The 17,673-nt window shown below is 40.2% G+C and overlaps 2 protein-coding genes across 2 annotated transcripts; one reads left to right on the top strand and one right to left on the bottom strand.

The window, feature by feature from the left end:
• The first annotated feature begins 3,636 nt into the window (after positions 1 to 3,636).
• On the top strand, positions 3,637 to 5,727 carry kiss2 (kisspeptin 2). The gene is made up of 2 exons (XM_040026615.1): positions 3,637 to 3,877; positions 5,096 to 5,727. Exons 1-2 carry the CDS (start codon positions 3,766 to 3,768, stop codon positions 5,356 to 5,358), a joined length of 375 nt encoding a protein of 124 aa, XP_039882549.1. The 5' UTR covers positions 3,637 to 3,765; the 3' UTR covers positions 5,359 to 5,727.
• Positions 5,728 to 7,796: 2,069 nt separating this feature from the next.
• Positions 7,797 to 17,419, bottom strand: ldhba (lactate dehydrogenase Ba). The gene is made up of 8 exons (XM_040026563.1): positions 17,286 to 17,419; positions 13,805 to 13,941; positions 12,600 to 12,717; positions 12,330 to 12,503; positions 12,065 to 12,238; positions 11,859 to 11,976; positions 8,990 to 9,113; positions 7,797 to 8,667 (listed from the first exon to the last, which is right to left on the bottom strand). Exons 2-8 carry the CDS (start codon positions 13,931 to 13,933, stop codon positions 8,500 to 8,502), a joined length of 1,005 nt encoding a protein of 334 aa, XP_039882497.1. The 5' UTR covers positions 13,934 to 13,941; positions 17,286 to 17,419; the 3' UTR covers positions 7,797 to 8,499.
• Between the last annotated feature and the right edge of the window lie 254 nt (positions 17,420 to 17,673).

Genomic DNA, 17,673 nt, shown 5'->3' with positions numbered 1-17,673 from the left:
ACCAGCTTGCAAAATAAAACAAAATAAAAACAAACCAACAAACTAGGGCTTTCAATGTAAACGCCGTCATCACGATTAATGCTATTAAAAATTTCAACGCAATTAATCCATTTGGAGCGCAGAATGACTCAAAATCCCTGAAATGTCTCTGTCAATGCATTTCGGGCACTTTGTCCAAAGTTTTGTCCATTCTGTGCTGCAGATGGTTTGATTGGGTTAAAATTTTTAATCTTGATGACGGCATTAACGCGTTAACGTTGGCAGCCCTACAACAAGCGGTCCTAGCACCAAACAGGCTAGGACTGCTAGGACCCCTAGGGTTTGATTAGAGCGTGGAATATTCTTCTTATGAGGGAAACTGCTAATCACTGCACTGCAAAAAGCTAAATGCTTTACAGATAACTTGGAAACTTTCTGGGAAAAGTCTGGTGTTGTTAGGTGAGGCAGCATCCATCCCACTTTGAATGGAGTGCTTTCATTTCCACCCAATATGTAACTATCCAGAGTTGGGACCATGAAGCAGAGCTGCAGTCTTACACACCTCTGTGCAACTTGTTTCCTCTTTCATGTACAAAGACAGGCAGAGCCTTCGGCTTTTAGGCGCCTCTTTATGGAAAAAAAATAAACTGTGACAAAGCACACAGTTGGGACTGGATCAGGTAACCCTGAATACTCTGTTAGTTAAGCTGTAATAGGCCTAGGCTGCTAGGGGCTTCCCATGATGCAGTTACTGTTTCCTTTTCACTCACCTCTGCATTTAATCATTAGTTATTATTCATCTCTGGCTCTCTTCTGGCTGTCCCTCCCCGAGCCTTGTTCTGCTGGAGGTTTCTTCCTGTTAAAATTGAGTTTTTCCTTCCCACTGTTGCCAAAGTGCTTGTTCATAGGGGTTCATCTGATTGTTTTTCTCAATATTATTATAGGTCTTTACCCTACAATATAGAGCACCTTGAGGCTATATAAGCAAAACTGAATTGAAAATTGAATTCTGTTGCACACACTGTAGTTGATTGCATAGAACTGAGGTTCAGTGACAACTCATGACTTTATATTGACTAAGTAAATGTTGCGGAAACTTTTACCTGGTCTCATTTCAGTAAAAATATAAATCTGATGCATGGTGCACTACCGCCACCAACTGGTGTGGAGTGTATATACAATTTTTGATGTGATAATTAGGTATTAAACATGTTACTGTCATGGTCCGTGTGAGTGGCTGTGTGTTTTTCCGCAGAGCTGGAGTTCCCACCTCTGGGCGCAGCTTCCTCATTCCAATCATGATCTGCGCCTGTTGGCAATTTGGGGCTGCCTGCATATAAGACCGGCGCTATCAACACACACTCAAACACATCCTGCTATAGCAACACCCTTTTAACACATGTTCTTCGTTCTTATTCAGATATTTATTAGTAAGTGAGTTATATGTATGTATATATTGTATATATTGTGCTATTTCTTACTTCTTGTATTGTCTGTTTTTGTTACTGTTTGGACTGGAGCACTGTAACCAACATAATTTCCCCCAGGGATCAATTCAATAAGTCTTCGCCAGACCAACAAGTTATTCCTGTGCATCATCGTATTTGGTGTATGCTTCCCTGGTGTTTTTCTGTGGTTTTCAGGAATCGTCTGGTACATCTTTTCACTCTCAACATTACTCACCACTTCTGAACGCTTGTCTGCTCAGTAATCATGATCACAGCCCAAGCTCTGTTAGATATCCATTTACCCGCCTGCCTTCCTCCCTGCTCCTTCTCAAAGGATTCACGATAAACACTCCCTCTGGACACTCGGATTCTGGACACCTGGATCACTTCGACTGCCTTCCCCTCACGCCAGCCTCCACCTACAAAATCTGTAAGACACTTCCAGGTTACTTACTCTTCTTACCTGACCAATCGCTGCCATCCCTTACATTTATCTCTGTGTGTTCCAGCGCCACTGACCCTCACCTGAGCCACAATCCTCTCCCTGAGTTGTCTCTCTAGCTCCTGCTATGACGATTTACAGCCCCTTTGGTTTTCACAGCTCATAGTTCACGTTTCTACTTCATAGTTCACAGCTCATTTTCAGATGTTTTGTTCGTGTTCAAAATGATCTAGTTCAGATGTTATTTACTGTCAAGATTCAAGAAGATTATTGTCATATACACCACAAAACACAAGTGGTTATGCAGAGCAATGAAATTCTTACGTTGCAGGTTCCCTTCACACAACTAAATAACAACTAACTAAAATAAAGAATAAGTTTAAGTCTGAGCATAGAAAATAATAAATAAAGTAAAACAAGTGCTTATGTAGCTTATGTGTGGGTGTAGTCAGAATCTAAAGTGCCAGTAGTTGCAACACTGTCACAGTGGTAATATATACAGAATGTGCTATATTAAAATGTTTAGACTGTATGAAGTTGTGTTATGTTGGATATAGATGTAAAAAATTGCAATTTAACAGGTCAAAGATAATCACAGTTCAAGCGTAAGTCAGTGATTCAGTAGCCTGATAGCCTGTGGATTGTCCTTGCTTTCACACACCTGTAGCAGGCAGATGACAGGAGTGTGAACAGTGTGTGCTGTGGGTGTGTGTGGTCCTTGATGATGTTACGTGCGCTTTTTCTGACCCGAATGTTGCAAATGTCCCTCATACATTTTATTTTATCCATCCATCCATCCATCCATCTTCATCCGCTTTATCCGAGGCCGGGTCGCGGGGGCAGCAGCCTAAGCAAAGAGGCCCAGACCTCCCTCTCCCTAGCCACCTCCTCCAGCTTATCCGGGGAGAACACCAAGGCGTTCCCAGGCCAGCCATTTTATTTTATTTATTGTTTATTTTTTATTATTATTATTATTATTATTATTATTATTATTAATTTATTGGGGGGAGGGTCCCCCTCTCTTTTCTGGTATTATAAATAATGAAAAAAAAATATTTATTTATTTATTTAAAAGAAAGTAGGTGGGTGATGATAAAGTCAGTACTTCTAGGAGTATGCATGGAAGGTTTTACCTCAAACCCAGGCCCTCCGACTTGGGGGGGGGGGGGGGTGAGTGACCTATCCTGCAGCCAGACACCAGGGGGCGATAGAGATGTTTTGGCTTCATTTTGGGGGAGCTGTTAGGTCGTCCCTGTTTTCTACAGTCATCCATACAGTTATGTGTGTTTTTTTATGTTTAAATGACTCGGGTCCCTGTTAAGTGTTTAACAAAAAATAAAAGAAAGAAAGAAGGATGACATACAAGAGCTGGACAAAAACATGAGTAGCAAAGTAGCAAATACACACTTTGAAACCCCTTCACGAAGCTGCTAGTGATCAAGATCACTTTTAAAAAAATTACAAAAGAGTCGCTTGAAGCAAAATATAAAGAAATGATGGGTGTCTAAAGACTTTTGCACTGTACTAGTTGTTCCGGGTGAAAAACGAAGAATGAAACACATTGCCGCTCCAGCTTTTTGATTGACTGCAGATGGAATTAAAAACTACACTGCAACATTACTCCACAGCTCCATCGCTTTTTTTTCATTTAAGTGTTTGGGGTTTTTTTGTGCAGCATAGTGTTTTGTACTGAATCATGTTCTCAGCATTTCGTAGAAGCGCTGATAAATGACTTAAGCAGCATCAATCAGCTCTACAATTTACAGGACAGAGTTGCACGCACTGTGATTGGCTGGCAGCCAAGCGGCGCAGGCGGTCACCTGGTGGAGACATAAAACAGGTTTGAATGGAGGGAAGGCTGAGTAGACAAACAATTTTTGGATCTGGTGCTGAAAGATGAGACTACTGGCTTTGGCTGTGGTTTGCGCTCTCATTGCTATCCAGGATGGACGGAGTGTGGGAGCAGCTCTGCCAGGAGTCGACCCTGCACAGAGAACACATGCAACAGGTGGCTACTGAAGTCTAATATTTTTTTATTTGTTATTTATTACAGCATTATGCTATTCATTTAGCACTATTAGTACAGACAGGAAACGTGTCGCCTCAAGAGTTGCAGCCAGTTAGGTTTTTATAGGCTTTGTGAATTTGGAATTTACACTAAAAATAAAGGGTTTGAAAAATTGTAGTTTCACGTCTCAGAATACAGGCTAGAGGGGTGCAAAAAATCATGAAATTCTCAGCCCTAAATTGAATCAAAATGTTTGAATCATTCAGAAGCTGAGCCTGCTATAGGTATACGGATTCTAATGTATATACTTTTTGTTCCTACTAATCTGCTGCACTTTTAGGTTGTCTTGCATTCAGTTTTCTGTCTACTTCATGCCAAAGCAGCTTGATGGGGTTTATGTCTGCAGTTTGTGCCTGTTTCCTTCTCGTAATACTTTGGCACACTATCTTGTTGTAATACAGTTCTTCTCAAACAGTGTTGCAGGCCCCACTGCACCGATGACCAGAACAATGTGGAGTAAAACTAAATCAAATGAATCTGACTTTTGCAGACAAAATAGACTTAAAGGAAAATGTTGAGGCTTGTTCAAAATGCTGATATTAAAAATTGTGAGATCTGAACTGTTTCTATCTTTTGAAGTGGGGCAGAAAAGTTTGAGTAACTGTAGCTGTAGGATGAAGCGCTGAGCCTTCTGTTCTCTCATCATTATGAAAGCAATATACAGTCTTACTATCATTAGGACTGTATTTTCCTTATGATTCATGGATTAGCAGAGGATTTGGACATAATCAGTAACAGACAGGGTATCCATATGAAATATTTGCATCAACCATGAAGGCTTTTTTAACTCCTGTAGCTGCTTTAATGTTTTAAGTGAAAATTATGATGTTGTAATTGACTGTCTTAATTTTGATATGAAGCTAAAAAACAAACAAACAATAAACCCATAATTTGGTATAAAGATAATTGACACATAGATATTTCATGGTCATAAAATCCTCTTTTTAAAAACAAAAGTACATGTCAAACTAAAATAATCTAAAAAAGAAAAAAAAATACATGAGTTACCTCATCAAACACTGTGTGTGTGTGTTTCTCCTAAAATGCAGAGTGGTGATGACTGATTCAATAGATTGTGTAGCAGGTTGCAGCTGCACGTACTCTGCTGTGTTTGTGTATTTCCAGTTGTGGACTGATGTGTCTGGGGTTTGCCTTCAGGAGCAGTGTCCTCTGCATTCAGGAGAACAGCAGGCGACTTCCTGGCAGAGGATCCGAGCCTCTGCTTTTCCCTGAGAGAGAACGAGGACCAGAGGCAGCTCCTTTGCAATGATCGCAGAAGTAATTTCAACTACAACCCTCTCAGCCTTCGCTTTGGAAAACGCTACAACGGCTACATTTACAGAAGAGCTGTTAAAAGAGCCAGAACGAAAAAGGTTTCACCCTTTTCTCTGTTCTTGCGAGAACTGGAGGTGCCCACCTGAAACAGAGGACATGAACTGTGATATTATGTTATTTGTGGTGGAAAGTCAAACGGTGACAGCAGTATTCTTAAAACTCTTTATTTCCAGAAAAAAAGGTTTCCCTGATTAAAACTTTTGCACCTATCTTTAATGTAAAATTATTTTCAGATGCTACAATGGAGAGGAGAACTATGTAAATAAAATACTTTTAGAGAGCATGTCTTGTCCTGTGTCTCGTCTTAATAATCTGATGAGTTATACGAGGAGATCCTTAGTAGTAATGAAGTGATTTAATTGACTGCAGTCACAAGAGGGCACTGCAAACTAAATAACAGGGAAAATAGTCAAATGTGTTTAGTAGAATTGTAAAAAAATAAAATAAAAATGCTGAATCAATCCAGATCAAAGCGCTTCTGTGACTCTATTCAATATATTCTTATTACCGGGACATATGTAGAAATAACCTTTGAAAACATCTATCTTTGACCCTTGAGATTCTCTATAACTCCGGTTTTAGGTATGTCCATTTAGCGTCTATTGGGAATCAGAATCAGAATATTTTATTTATACCAGAGCAAATTAGGTGATCACAGTCGCTCCAAGACGCTAAGAACAATAACAAACATGGAAAGGTACCAATATTAAATAATACCTTTAAAAAAAAAAAAAAAAAAAAAAAGTTGACATTGAGGTAACCCTCTTGTCATTTGTTCCATGGTTATATACTTGTTGTACTTGTTTTTTCTTTATTGCATTTCAAGTCAATAATTGACAGTTTGAGTTCTTCTAGTTTTCTAGTTTCAAGTTACTTTTTATTTTTAGTTCCTTTTTTAAAAACAAATTCATTCAGTTTGGTTCCATTTAGTTTCCAGAGGGAGTTTAATTGTTTCAGTTTAGTTTTTTTTATGTTTGAGCAGTTTTAGTTTAGTTTCTCTTGGCTCCAGTGGTAGTTTGTTTTTATTAATTATTTCCTCTTACTAATAACAATAATAACATTTTGCAATGTTGTAATTGTCCACTATAGCACTACAGAACATGAGGCCATTTTTTGGCAGAATACTGGTTATTGTTATTACAGCTTATTTCCTTTTTTTGATTCACAAGAGTTATCCTTACACTATTTAACAATGTAAATAAAACACATTGTTAAAGGGATTCTCTACCTGTGCTTAAAACCTACTTAATAACTATAAAAACACATCCCCATAAAGTCATTGGTTCAGGTATGTGGATGACACCTGGGTGAAAATCAAATCTCAGGATGTACAACAATTCACAGATGGTGTGGTTGTGTTCCAGGGTAGGATAACATGGCCCTCTTTTTCATTTCCTCCATGTACAAGTCAGCCACAGTGGGTGAAACTGGAGAACCCATGGCACACCCATGTGTAGTTCTTGTTCATTCAGTGGTGCTAGTTTCATTTATTGTGCAAATGTACTGTGTATGTGTGGTAGTACAATTTTAAACACACTGAAACTTTTAGTCATACTAAATATTTCAGATTTAACTCAACAAATTTAGGCTACCTTTCCAAGTCTTTAAAGTAAAGTTTTATCAGTACAGATAAACTGGTAAATGGAATGCCTAAAATTTTATAGATCTACATGTTGATCAGCTCGATTTGAGATATTGCAGTATTATTTTTAGGTTATCATTCCAAATGATAAACTATTTTGAAGAAGGAACACATATCAAATATCTTACTCTGCTGGAACTGCAGCTAATAAAACAGAACACACACCAAAAATAGATGCACAAGCAATCGCATTAACTAAACAGCAACACTGAGAATTACACAGTAATTACAAAAAATTAGCTTGAATTAAGATGTTTCTTTTCCCCCCGTTTGACAAATCATCAGATGAACCCGTTTCTGCAGCATTTGTCTCATACTTGTCACAGTATTGTTTTGCTGTATTTTCTTTGCAGATCGTCTGATAATATCTCTGCAGTGCAGAAAAATCACGACCTATGAAACCCCTCTTTTTAAGTCAGCGCACACAGTCTAAAGCAGAGAGCCATGGTTAACAGAGAAAGTGGTTATGATGTCCGTCATCTCCAAAAGGAGATTTAGGGATTTTTTCCCCCCTGAGCCAGCTAAGACAAAGAAAGCTGGCTGTGTTGAACTTTGTTCATAGTAAACTTTTTGTCTCTCCTTGGAGCTAAATGAACAGGTAATACAAAACTGCTTCCCTGCCAACTTTTTTGAAATGTGCTTTGACACAAGATTTAGAATGAATATTTCAGAAAATGAAAATTATTTCACTTTTAACTTTGACATGTTGTCTCCATCACATTTTGCCAAGAAAGCCTTCAAATGACTTCTAAATTATTGCATTTTTTCTTTTACATCAAACACAATCAAAAGTTATTTGTACTTTTCCACCAGATGATAGAACAGATTCATTATTTTGCTACAGGCTGTAACATTAACATGAACAAACATCAAAGACACACATTCAGGAGGTGTAGTTTTATTAAGTCACACACTGCTGTTTACAACACAAGGCCAGAAAAATCACACCTCGTATCCATAAATCAGTCCTAGCTGGATACCCACATGCTTCCACTGCTACTGCACCCCGCTTTGACAGCACAGAGAAAGAAAGATTTCCCATCTAGACCCAAGTATGTGATGATTTGTCTGCTTCAAAGAAGCAACTTCAGAGGAAGGCTGTCCTTTGGCTTTGTTGATTATTTTGCTCAGTGACTCCCTGCTCTAAATTAAAACAACACGTGAAAATGCAGTTGAAGCAGTCAGTGACACTTTGTGTGTTTTTCTTGGGGGTTTTGTGTGGACTTCTAAGTGCATATGTTGGCTGACACTCTGGATCCAAAGACAGTACAGGAACAAAGGTGAGCATAGATGTGCTAACACAATCACCGCGACAGTAACTTAGGCCTAGCGCACGACTGAAAGCAAATGTGCCCTTTTTTAAAAAAAGCATACCAGTGTTTTTTTAGACCTACAAATAATCTGGTGATTGGCATGGAGTGAGCAGAAACATGATGTAAAACTGAAAAGTTCCCTGACAGTCTTAAAAACACTGGTACTGTTCTTCAAAATAAGGCAACAAAGCTAGAAGAATGGGAAAGATTATGAAAGGACTGCATGTGCGAGGACAGGCCTCACTGCATCATGGGAATGATACGTGGTGTGTTCACAGGTCCTTGAGGTCTTTCTGGATCCCCCACAGTGTGTCAGCGCTCTTCTTCAGCTGGGCAACCTCGCCATCAGTGAGGGTCATGTTGACCACACTGTTCACACCGTTGCTGTTCAGAATGCAGGGCAGGGACAGGAAGACCTCCTCAGCGATACCGTACATGTCCTGGAAAAGACAAACACAAAATGAAGAGACACACCAGATGCCCTTTCTAATTCAAAACCCCAAAGGGGATTCATAAATCATATGACTAATGTTGAGAATTAACTACAGAATTAACTCGTGATTTACAGCAAATGTAGCTTTGGCCTAAAGAGCCAAAGTGCTGTTCTGTGTAACAGCCGCCACGTGAAAAATGGTTTTCATGGGGTGACGGTGGCTCAAGAGGCAGAGCAGGTCAGAAGGCTGGTGGTTTGATGCACGCTGCATGCCAAAGTAAGACAATATACCCCAATTGTACGAGACAGAGTCTGTGTGTGTGTCTGACCTTGACCATGGTGGAGACGGGATGGACACGGCTCAGATTCTTCACAATGCTCTCGGTGAGGTCAGCAACGCTCAGGCCGATGGCCCAGTTGGTGTATCCCTTCAGCCTGATCACCTCATAGGCACTGAGATACAAAACACCATTATTAGCATCTGTCTGCAATTAGATATTAAATGTGTTACAGGAAGCTCGATTAGTTTACCCAGGCACACTGAGAGGAAGGCTTTTATTATGGGAAAAAAGTTACAGGATTGTAAATCATTCTGAGCAACATGTATAAAGCCTTCGATCTTCTTATAGCAAGTCGAAAATATGTTTATTTTTTATATTGTTTATGTTTATTTTTTGAAGCGATATGATGCTGGATGCATATAAAAAAAGTACTTCGAATGAATGACATTCTTTGCCTGTTGTAATAAATCACATTATAGTACACAGTAACAGTTGCTGCTTCTGATAAACAGTAGCAGCGTCATGTATGATTTGATAACATCTCTCTGGTCTTAAATGCACAATTATTAACAGAACCCACACCTTGAAGCGAGTCCTTGCACACTTACATTTGCTTCAGCTCTGAAACTAACTAAATACAACGACTGAGGTTAGAGGTTCTATTCCCACTGGAGCCACCTTCTGTATAACTGTAATTACTTGTGGCCTTGAATAACTGCAGACATTCCCAGAATGACACACATATTTAATTACAGAAGGATACTGGCTTCGAAAACAGAACATCTGTTAGTTTGATTGTGCAGATCACCATGCGCCTTCCTTTACCATTTTCTGTTTTAACTTCTAGCGGTCAGTTTAAGTGTCCCAGCAGCATTTTTCTGATGGTATGCTTGTGATGCAGATAATTACCGATTACTGAATGCTGAAGAGGATTTCATTTACTTATATACTGATGGCACACACATATTTGCATTAGGTAGTAGGATTATGTTTGAAAAAGTTTGACTTTAAAATAAAAGGTATTTGTAGCAGGGTGCATAAATACAATTAAAATGAACATCCTCCCAAGATTTTCTTTTCTTTTTCAGTGTGTCCTGTATTTATCCCAATTTCCTTTTTTGTTAAATTAGACAAGTTTCTCTCTGGGTTCATTTGGAACAAAAAAAACAAAACAAAACAAAAACCCTAGAATATGCAAGACATATCTTCAAAGACCGAAAAAGATGGGGGGGGATGGCTTTACCAAACCTTATGTTCTATTATTGGGCATGTAATATTCGTATTCTCAGGTACTGGCTACAGGGGGAGGGCATGAATAATGCCCGGCGTGGCTGAGCTTGGAGATTTCTTCTTGTGCCAGCCCTGATTTATGCCCAAAAGCAGCCTCCGAGTGCAGTTTTTTATAATAACTCTATTGTCAAAGTTACCTTGAAAATATGGTATCAATTTCGTCGTTATTTTAAGTTGACCTTTTTTTCCCCCTTCAGTCACCCATTTTAAAAAAAAAAAAATCCCTCTTTTCAGCCTTCGTTAGTTGGTGCTTTTTATTTGTGGGCCTCCTTGGGTATCAGGTCTTTTTCTGATCTGTATATCCAGAATACACTTGCCTCCTTTGAACAGCTCTCATTGAAATTTGGCCTTCCAAAAAGTCGCTTTTTTCGCTACTTACAAATCCGGAGTTTTGTTAAAGAGAAATCTTCCCAGTTCCCATCTAGACCTCCTTGTCATGACTTTGATAACCTTCTATCGCCTCCCCCTTCATCACAGGGCCTGATCTCTTGTCTGTATGGGAGAATATGTTCCTTTGGCAACTCCTCAACCTCGGCTATTAAAATGGCATGGGAGCAGGATTTTGGGTGTGTGATTCAGGATGACTTTTGGGATAAAATTCTGTACCGGGTCCATGGCTCCTCATTATGTGCCAAACACGGGTTGATTCAATGTAAGATTTTGCACCACGTACACTGGACTAAAGCCAAACTAGCTCAAATATACCCCAACCTTAGCCCTGATTGCGACCATTGTCATCAAACACCAGCCTCTCTAATACATGTGTTTTGGTCATGTCCATCCCTCAAACAATACTGGATTAATATTTTATCAAAGATCATCCAGCTAACCCTCCAACCTGTGCCCTTAACTGCTTTGTTTGGGGTTCTTCCTGATACAGTTGTCTTGCCGACGCCCCAGGCGGATCTGGTAGCATTTCTCACCTTATTGGCAAGACGCAGAATATTGTTATGTTGGAAGTCCCCTTCTCCCCCATCCTGGGAAATCTGGATCAGAGATTCTTTGCATTTTAGCAAACTCGAAAAGATTAAATTCACCCTGCGTGGGTCTATGGCCAAATTTCTTAAGATCTGTCAACCCTTTTTTGACCATGTTCAGACTTTGCGGTCCCGCAACGCTCCAATTAGCCAGCTCAGACTTTATTCTATTTTATTTTATCTTATGTTTAACTATACGGACTCTATTGTGCCTGCGCTTTATGATGGTATTTATTTACCTACTTTATACATATTTCTTTTCTCTTACAGATCTGACTTATCTCTACAACTAAGCTGACCACTCATTATGTTTTTGGTTTTTTTTGGTTGGTTTGTTTTGTTTTTTCTGTGTCTGTGTGTGGGTTCTGAAACTCTCCACATCTCTCTTGTACACTCAGGAACTGCTATTTTGTACTCCAGGGTTTACTATTCGTATTATTAGATTGGATCCTTTCTTTTTTCTTTTTGTACACCCACTGGTACTCCTATAATTATGAGGTGGGAGTGTATGTTTCATATTGTTTTATGTTCTTCAAAAAGAAAACGGCATATTGTTTAATTTGTCTTTTGCAAAAATGGATGCAGAAAACTTAATACAAATATCTGAGAAAAATAAAATTAAAAAAAAGGTATAGAGTTCAAAGTACAACCTGTCCACCACTGCCTTGTGTGTGGCCTTCCACTGCTCCTTATCAGCATCAGTGCCGATATCAGGGTTCAGCTTCTGCAGGTTGACTCCGGCCACATTTGCTCCGCTCCACACGGGCACTGAAGCAGGAATTCATGGAGATTTTACATGCAGATATGATTTTATAATGCTGTTATTAGACAGAAGCTAATTCGGGTGTGGACTCACCGCTGGTGTCTCCGTGCTCACCCAACACCCAGCCGTTGAAAGAGCTGGCGTGGATGCCGAGTCGCTCAGCCATCAGGTAACGGAAGCGGGCTGAATCCAGATTGGTGCCGCTGCCAATGACACGGTGCTTCGGCAGACCGCTCAGCTTCCAGGTCACATATGTCAGCACATCAACTGCATTTAAACACAAACACACAATGCCGAAAACCAAATGAATATAAATAAATAGTATTCCTAAGGGTCTTTATGAAACTCTTGCACTTACCAGGGTTGGAGACCACAATGATTGTGCAGTTGGGGCTGTACTTGGTAATCTGAGGGACGATGGACTTGAAGACATTAACATTCCTCTGCACCAGGTTGAGGCGGCTCTCTCCCTCCTGCTGGCGAACACCAGCAGTCAACACGACTAGGCGAGAGTTGGCTGTCACTGCGTAGTCTGAAGGAGGAAGGAAAGAGTAACACATGATCTGCTCAGGCATGTATTCAGACATCTTTCTGTAGCATGGGGGTCAGTGCAGCTCCAGCTCCTGACCTTTGTCTGCCGTTATCTTGGAGGTTTTAAGGAAAAGGCTGCCGTGCTGGAGGTCCATCATCTCTCCTTTAAGACGGTCCTCCATCACATCGACCAGAGCCAGCTCATCACACAGGTCCTGACCACAGGAGAAAATTCACTACTTTATTTCCACACATTTCTCCACATCTCCGCCATATTCCAGGAGACTCTGCAGCTCCCCAAGACTCCAAAGATGGGAAAAAAAAACAAAAAAAAACAAAACAAAACTGTTGTCAATTTGTTAATTCTATTCCATTTTATTTGTATAGTGCCAACTCACAACAACAGTTACCTCCAGGCTAGAGCATTGCAAGGTAAAGACACTACAATAATACAGAGAAACCTCAACAAACATTTGACCCCCTATGAGGAAGCACGTTGGCAACAGAGGAAAGGAAAAACTCCCTTTTAGCAGGAAGAAACCTCTGGCAGAACCAGGCTCAGAGAGGGGCGGCCGTCTGCCGCGACCGGTTGTGGTGAGGGGAGGAAGACAGAACAAAAGACATACTGTGGAACAGAGCCAGAGATTAATAATAACTAATGATTCAATGCAGAGAGGTGTATGAGGATGTGTCCTTATAGGAGATCTGTTCAGGTTTCCTGTGGGCTTTTTAACATGCAATATGAAGCAAATGTGACTGGATTGTTGCTATGAGAACATATATATAGTTTCGCACTAAACATGAAACTCTCAGATGGGACTGATCATAAATGAGACACAGATTTCTGCTTATTATAGAAATATGGCTGGTTCTAGAAGTTTTTTAATTAGACAGCAGTGAGTTTGTGGAAGTTTCTTCACCAGTTTGGTGAAAATAAAAATCATGACGTCTGAAAAATCAGTGAAAAACTGTCAAACGACCAGAATTTCCATAAATCACAGAGGATGAGTTAAGACTGTCAGAGAAACTGACTCCAAACTTCAAAGACATGACAGTAGAGCATGGGTCTGCACAGACGAGACACACTGAACGGTACTTTGTGTTACCACATCTCAGGTTTAACCAATGAGAAACAATGTTTTGGTGGTGACAACTCATCTCTTTTTCTAGACACAGCAGCCTCCCAGGGAGTGCTCACTTCTTTAGATCAAATGGTGGAAACAGGAGGTCATTTTATAATTAAATTTCATCACAGCTTTACGTTTTCCTTCACACACTGGCTGAAGTCGGAGTTTGTCTTACCCGCAGCAGGATGCTGACAGCACAGGCCATGCCCACTTGGCCCACCCCGACCACCGTCACCTTGTTCCTGGGAGGCTCAGCAGCGCTGCCGGCCTGAGGGCTGATAAGCTTTTGGAGCACTGAGGACATGATTGCACCTGCAGGGAGACAGAGAGAAACAGGAAATTCAGTCAACTTGTCAAATGACAAAATAAAACAAAGGGAAAAAAAATTAAAACAGATTGTGTTGACTGCTGCTGATGCTGAAGATGGGCCAGCACGGTGGTAGAGTAGATGGCACAGAAGGCTCCTGGCTCAAACCACATGAACTTTGGGTTAAATGCTCACTCTAAATTGGGCATGTGCAGGAAAAAAAAAAAAATTTGATGCATACAGAATAAAAAACTCCATGAATGTGACTTACGTATCCTAACGTTCTCTAAGTGGTAAGTGTGACTAGAAAAGCACAATATTAACTGCAAATATTACTGACCAAAACTATCTGTGAAAAGTTCTAAACTGTTTTAAGCACCAGAAGAGGGAAAAAAAACAAAAAAAAACAAGTGCTCCTATTCCAGTTAGCTCCAGTCTTAATTCCAAAACTCAGCCAAAAACTTCCAGAAAGACTACAAAAGCTCAGGTTTGTGAGTTTGCTCAAATGTTCACCTGAGCTAAAACTGTCCCATTTCCAGTTTACTTCCTCCCAGTCCTCTTTAAACATTCTGGGCCTATTACTGGGTGAGGGTTCTTATATTTTATCAGTCAAACTGTCCTTGTAGGAAAAACCCTGAAAAACTAGTTAAGCCACATAAACACTCTGGCACATTCATAACAACAACCAAAGGAACCAGCTACACAATGAACGGAGGGTGGGTCCTTAGGCACAGAGGTGCTGAAGCCCCTTTTATGCATGTGCTAAACAGAGTTGACTGAACCACCTGTGATCAGCTGTTTGGGAACACCTCAGAGTTTTATTTTAAACTGTGATTGTTGACCATGCTTCCTGGTACAGGGCCCCAGGTGCTCCTTGTTCTCACACTGTTTTAAACCACAAACACCAGTGGAAACAGTTTGGAAGGTTCTGGCTTTCTCCTCAGACACTACGGTTTCAGTTTCTTCAGTCAGACTTTCTCCTGTTCTTTTGCCAACTGGTGTAGGGTTTATTCTTTCAACACTGATACTGCTCTCTCCACTTCACCTACAGGTAAAATGTTTCCTTATAAACAGGGGTGTGGCCCTATTCAGACTGCAGGCAGTAAGAAGGAGCCAGTCTCAGAATGACTGATTCACTGGAGGTTAAAACAAAATAATCTTGTCTTTTGTGTATTCTATCATAATAATTATAATGACTGTAATTTTTAAACTGGGTAAGACCATTTCTATGCAAATATTAGCCATTTTCTACAAGTGAGAACAAAAATTCTATTGTATATACAAAAAGAAGATTTTTTTGTTATGTTTGTTTGGTACGAGTTGTAAACTTAAAAAAACCCATCTAAATCGGTATGAAACACTTACAAGCCATAATAACATATGTAAATATGATTTGGGGCTGAAATGTCTCAGTAACCTGCAGAGGGTCTACTGTGAAATGACCTACATTGGGTCCAATGGTTGGTTTTATAAACACCATCAAAAAGTCAAACAAAGTGAGTTTTGGACACAAGCTGTTCATTTCATTAGTTAATCATTATTAAGTTAAAATGATTAAACACTACCACACTCAAGGTTGACTTTGGCTAATATGTTTGATCAAAAACAAACAAACAAACAAAAAAAACACCATAAACACAAAAGAAGTAAGTATTTGGGTTTTGGAGTGTTGAGGTCAGAGACAGCTTTGAGGAAACAGCATGACTGTGATGGAGTTCAATCTGCTACATTTCCGTTCTCTTTTCTTTCATTTTCACATTAGAGCACAAGTTTCTGCCTGAAAAGACAAAAAAATATCAGGAGACTCGGAAATAAAAATGTAGTTGATGACAGAAATGGTTTCGGAGAAATTTTGCAGGTCTTTCCTTCCAAGTGCTGTCAGACTCTACAACATGGTCTCTCCAGATGACCACACACGTACGTGCAGACACACACACACACACACACACACACAATGATAACTTTCGCCATGTCTGCCTGATGTGCAATAGTACCGAGTGCAATTTCCCAATATAACAAAGTATGTTATTCTATTCTTTCAGGGATAAATTGTACCTTCTGTGCCATGACCAAAAAAAAAATCCCCACATGTGGAACTAATATAGGTTTATCTTATCTGTTATCTTCAGCTGAAAGCCATAAAAGTATTTCCTTTTTGCAAATACTACACTGCTTACTTTAACAGCCAGTGAGGCTCAATAAGAACAGGAAATTATTCTTTCAAAATAACAGTTAAATGACAGTTAGTTGTATTTTGGGGCTGAGGCCTTAGTCCTGACCTGTGCAGCTGTAAATATGGTGGCTCACACATCAAGGTCAAAAAAGTCAAAGACAAAAATAAAATAAACCAGACCTTACCAAAATATTATGTCCAATCTGCAGAAACTGCCAAATCTGATGTATTAACAGTGTAACATTTCAGTGCAACAAAATGACTAATATAATAAAATGACTGTGTGAACTGTAGATACAGTTATACAGCACATGATTTGAACGAAAACTGCTAGGAGAGGATCCAAAAAGAGATCTCTGAAGTTCACAGGGCCTGTGTTTGGAAGCCACTGACCTTAGCTGCCAGTCAGTGGTAAGAACAAAGCCAGCGAGGTCACCTTGTGTCATATTTAGCCTACCAACAAGCTCCAACCTCTCGGCTATACCAAGGTCAAAGAAATTTGTGAACAGGCCGTGGGGGAGGGGTGCTTTGTCTCCATAAAGGATCACCTTCTGTGCACACTTATACAGGATGTAGCTGCTGAACAGCACGTCTTTTCCTACCCTCTTAAAAATTACCATTGCACAATCCAGCCGTCAGCCACGTACATGACCAAACATCACGTCTTCAACACGCCCCGAGTTCGTTTTTCCAGTTTGTGCTATGCCTCAAGGGTCTTGCATTGTAATTTAGTTACGTAAGAGTCCAGGCCCGAGTCCTGCCGTTCGCTTTCACGCAGAGAAAACTATTTCAAAGTCACGCGCACAGCGGGAAAAACGATTACTTGTAGATAACGATAAGTCGACACGGATGTGGTGGAACGCATATAAAGGGAAGGACGACGACATTCGCGTTGCATCACGGCTCTAGCTTCCTGAGTGGGCCTCTCCAATTGAAATAATTTTTTTATATCATTTTTAAAAAGCTAATATTAAACAGTGTTTTAAAGCTGTGCAAAACAAGCGTGAAATCGCCCCAATTTTAACGATGCTGCAAAGATTGCGCAGACACTAGTGGAACTTCCTATTCACTGAAAATGGTTTCCTTTAGCTGCCGTTTTAACTCGGAGCATCCATTTCTGATGCGAACACGACGCCGCTTCAGAAAACAGCCATAACAACAAGAACATGGACTTACAGGTTTATAGAAAGCCTGATATTCGTTATCTGGTCCCGGAGGAGGAACAAAGTGATGTTCGGTGGCTGGTGAAGGATGAACAGAAATGTGGTGTGGAGCTGAAAGGGCTGCTGTGAGGAGGGGGAGGGTATAGAGGGAGGTGGATGTGAATAGGCTGGCTATGAGAAAGAGGTGGTGCGGGTCCGCCTGCTTGCCTGAATTCACACCTGTTTAATCAGACTCCTTTCTAGCATTAGTGGTGGTCAATGCGCTGTTTATAGGTGAAGATGAAGGCTTTCGTTCAGTGATTCAGATCAGCTGCAGTTTTGCCATCTGCAGCAATAAAGACGTCCAGTCATAAACATCATTGTACTCACAAGCACTTTACTTTGGATCATTTAAATATATG

Source organism: Simochromis diagramma, unplaced genomic scaffold (genome assembly GCF_900408965.1).
Source record: "Simochromis diagramma unplaced genomic scaffold, fSimDia1.1 OVJJ01000746.1, whole genome shotgun sequence".
In the NCBI taxonomy this organism is placed as follows: domain Eukaryota; kingdom Metazoa; phylum Chordata; class Actinopteri; order Cichliformes; family Cichlidae; genus Simochromis; species Simochromis diagramma.
Note: the sequence above shows the minus strand (reverse complement) of the source record. Positions and strands in the feature narration are given on the sequence as shown.

Coding starts and splice junctions, on each gene's coding strand:
- kiss2 (XM_040026615.1), top strand. CDS start 3,766: ATGAGACTACTGGCTTTGGCTGTGGTTTGCGCTCTCATTGCTATCCAG. Junction 3,878..5,095: donor ACAGAGAACACATGCAACAG/GTGGCTACTGAA, acceptor GTTTGCCTTCAG/GAGCAGTGTCCTCTGCATTC.
- ldhba (XM_040026563.1), bottom strand. CDS start 13,933: ATGTCCTCAGTGCTCCAAAAGCTTATCAGCCCTCAGGCCGGCAGCGCT. Junction 11,977..12,064: donor TGAGCACGGAGACACCAGCG/GTGAGTCCACAC, acceptor TTCCTGCTTCAG/TGCCCGTGTGGAGCGGAGCA. Junction 9,114..11,858: donor CACAAGGCAGTGGTGGACAG/GTTGTACTTTGA, acceptor TTTGTATCTCAG/TGCCTATGAGGTGATCAGGC.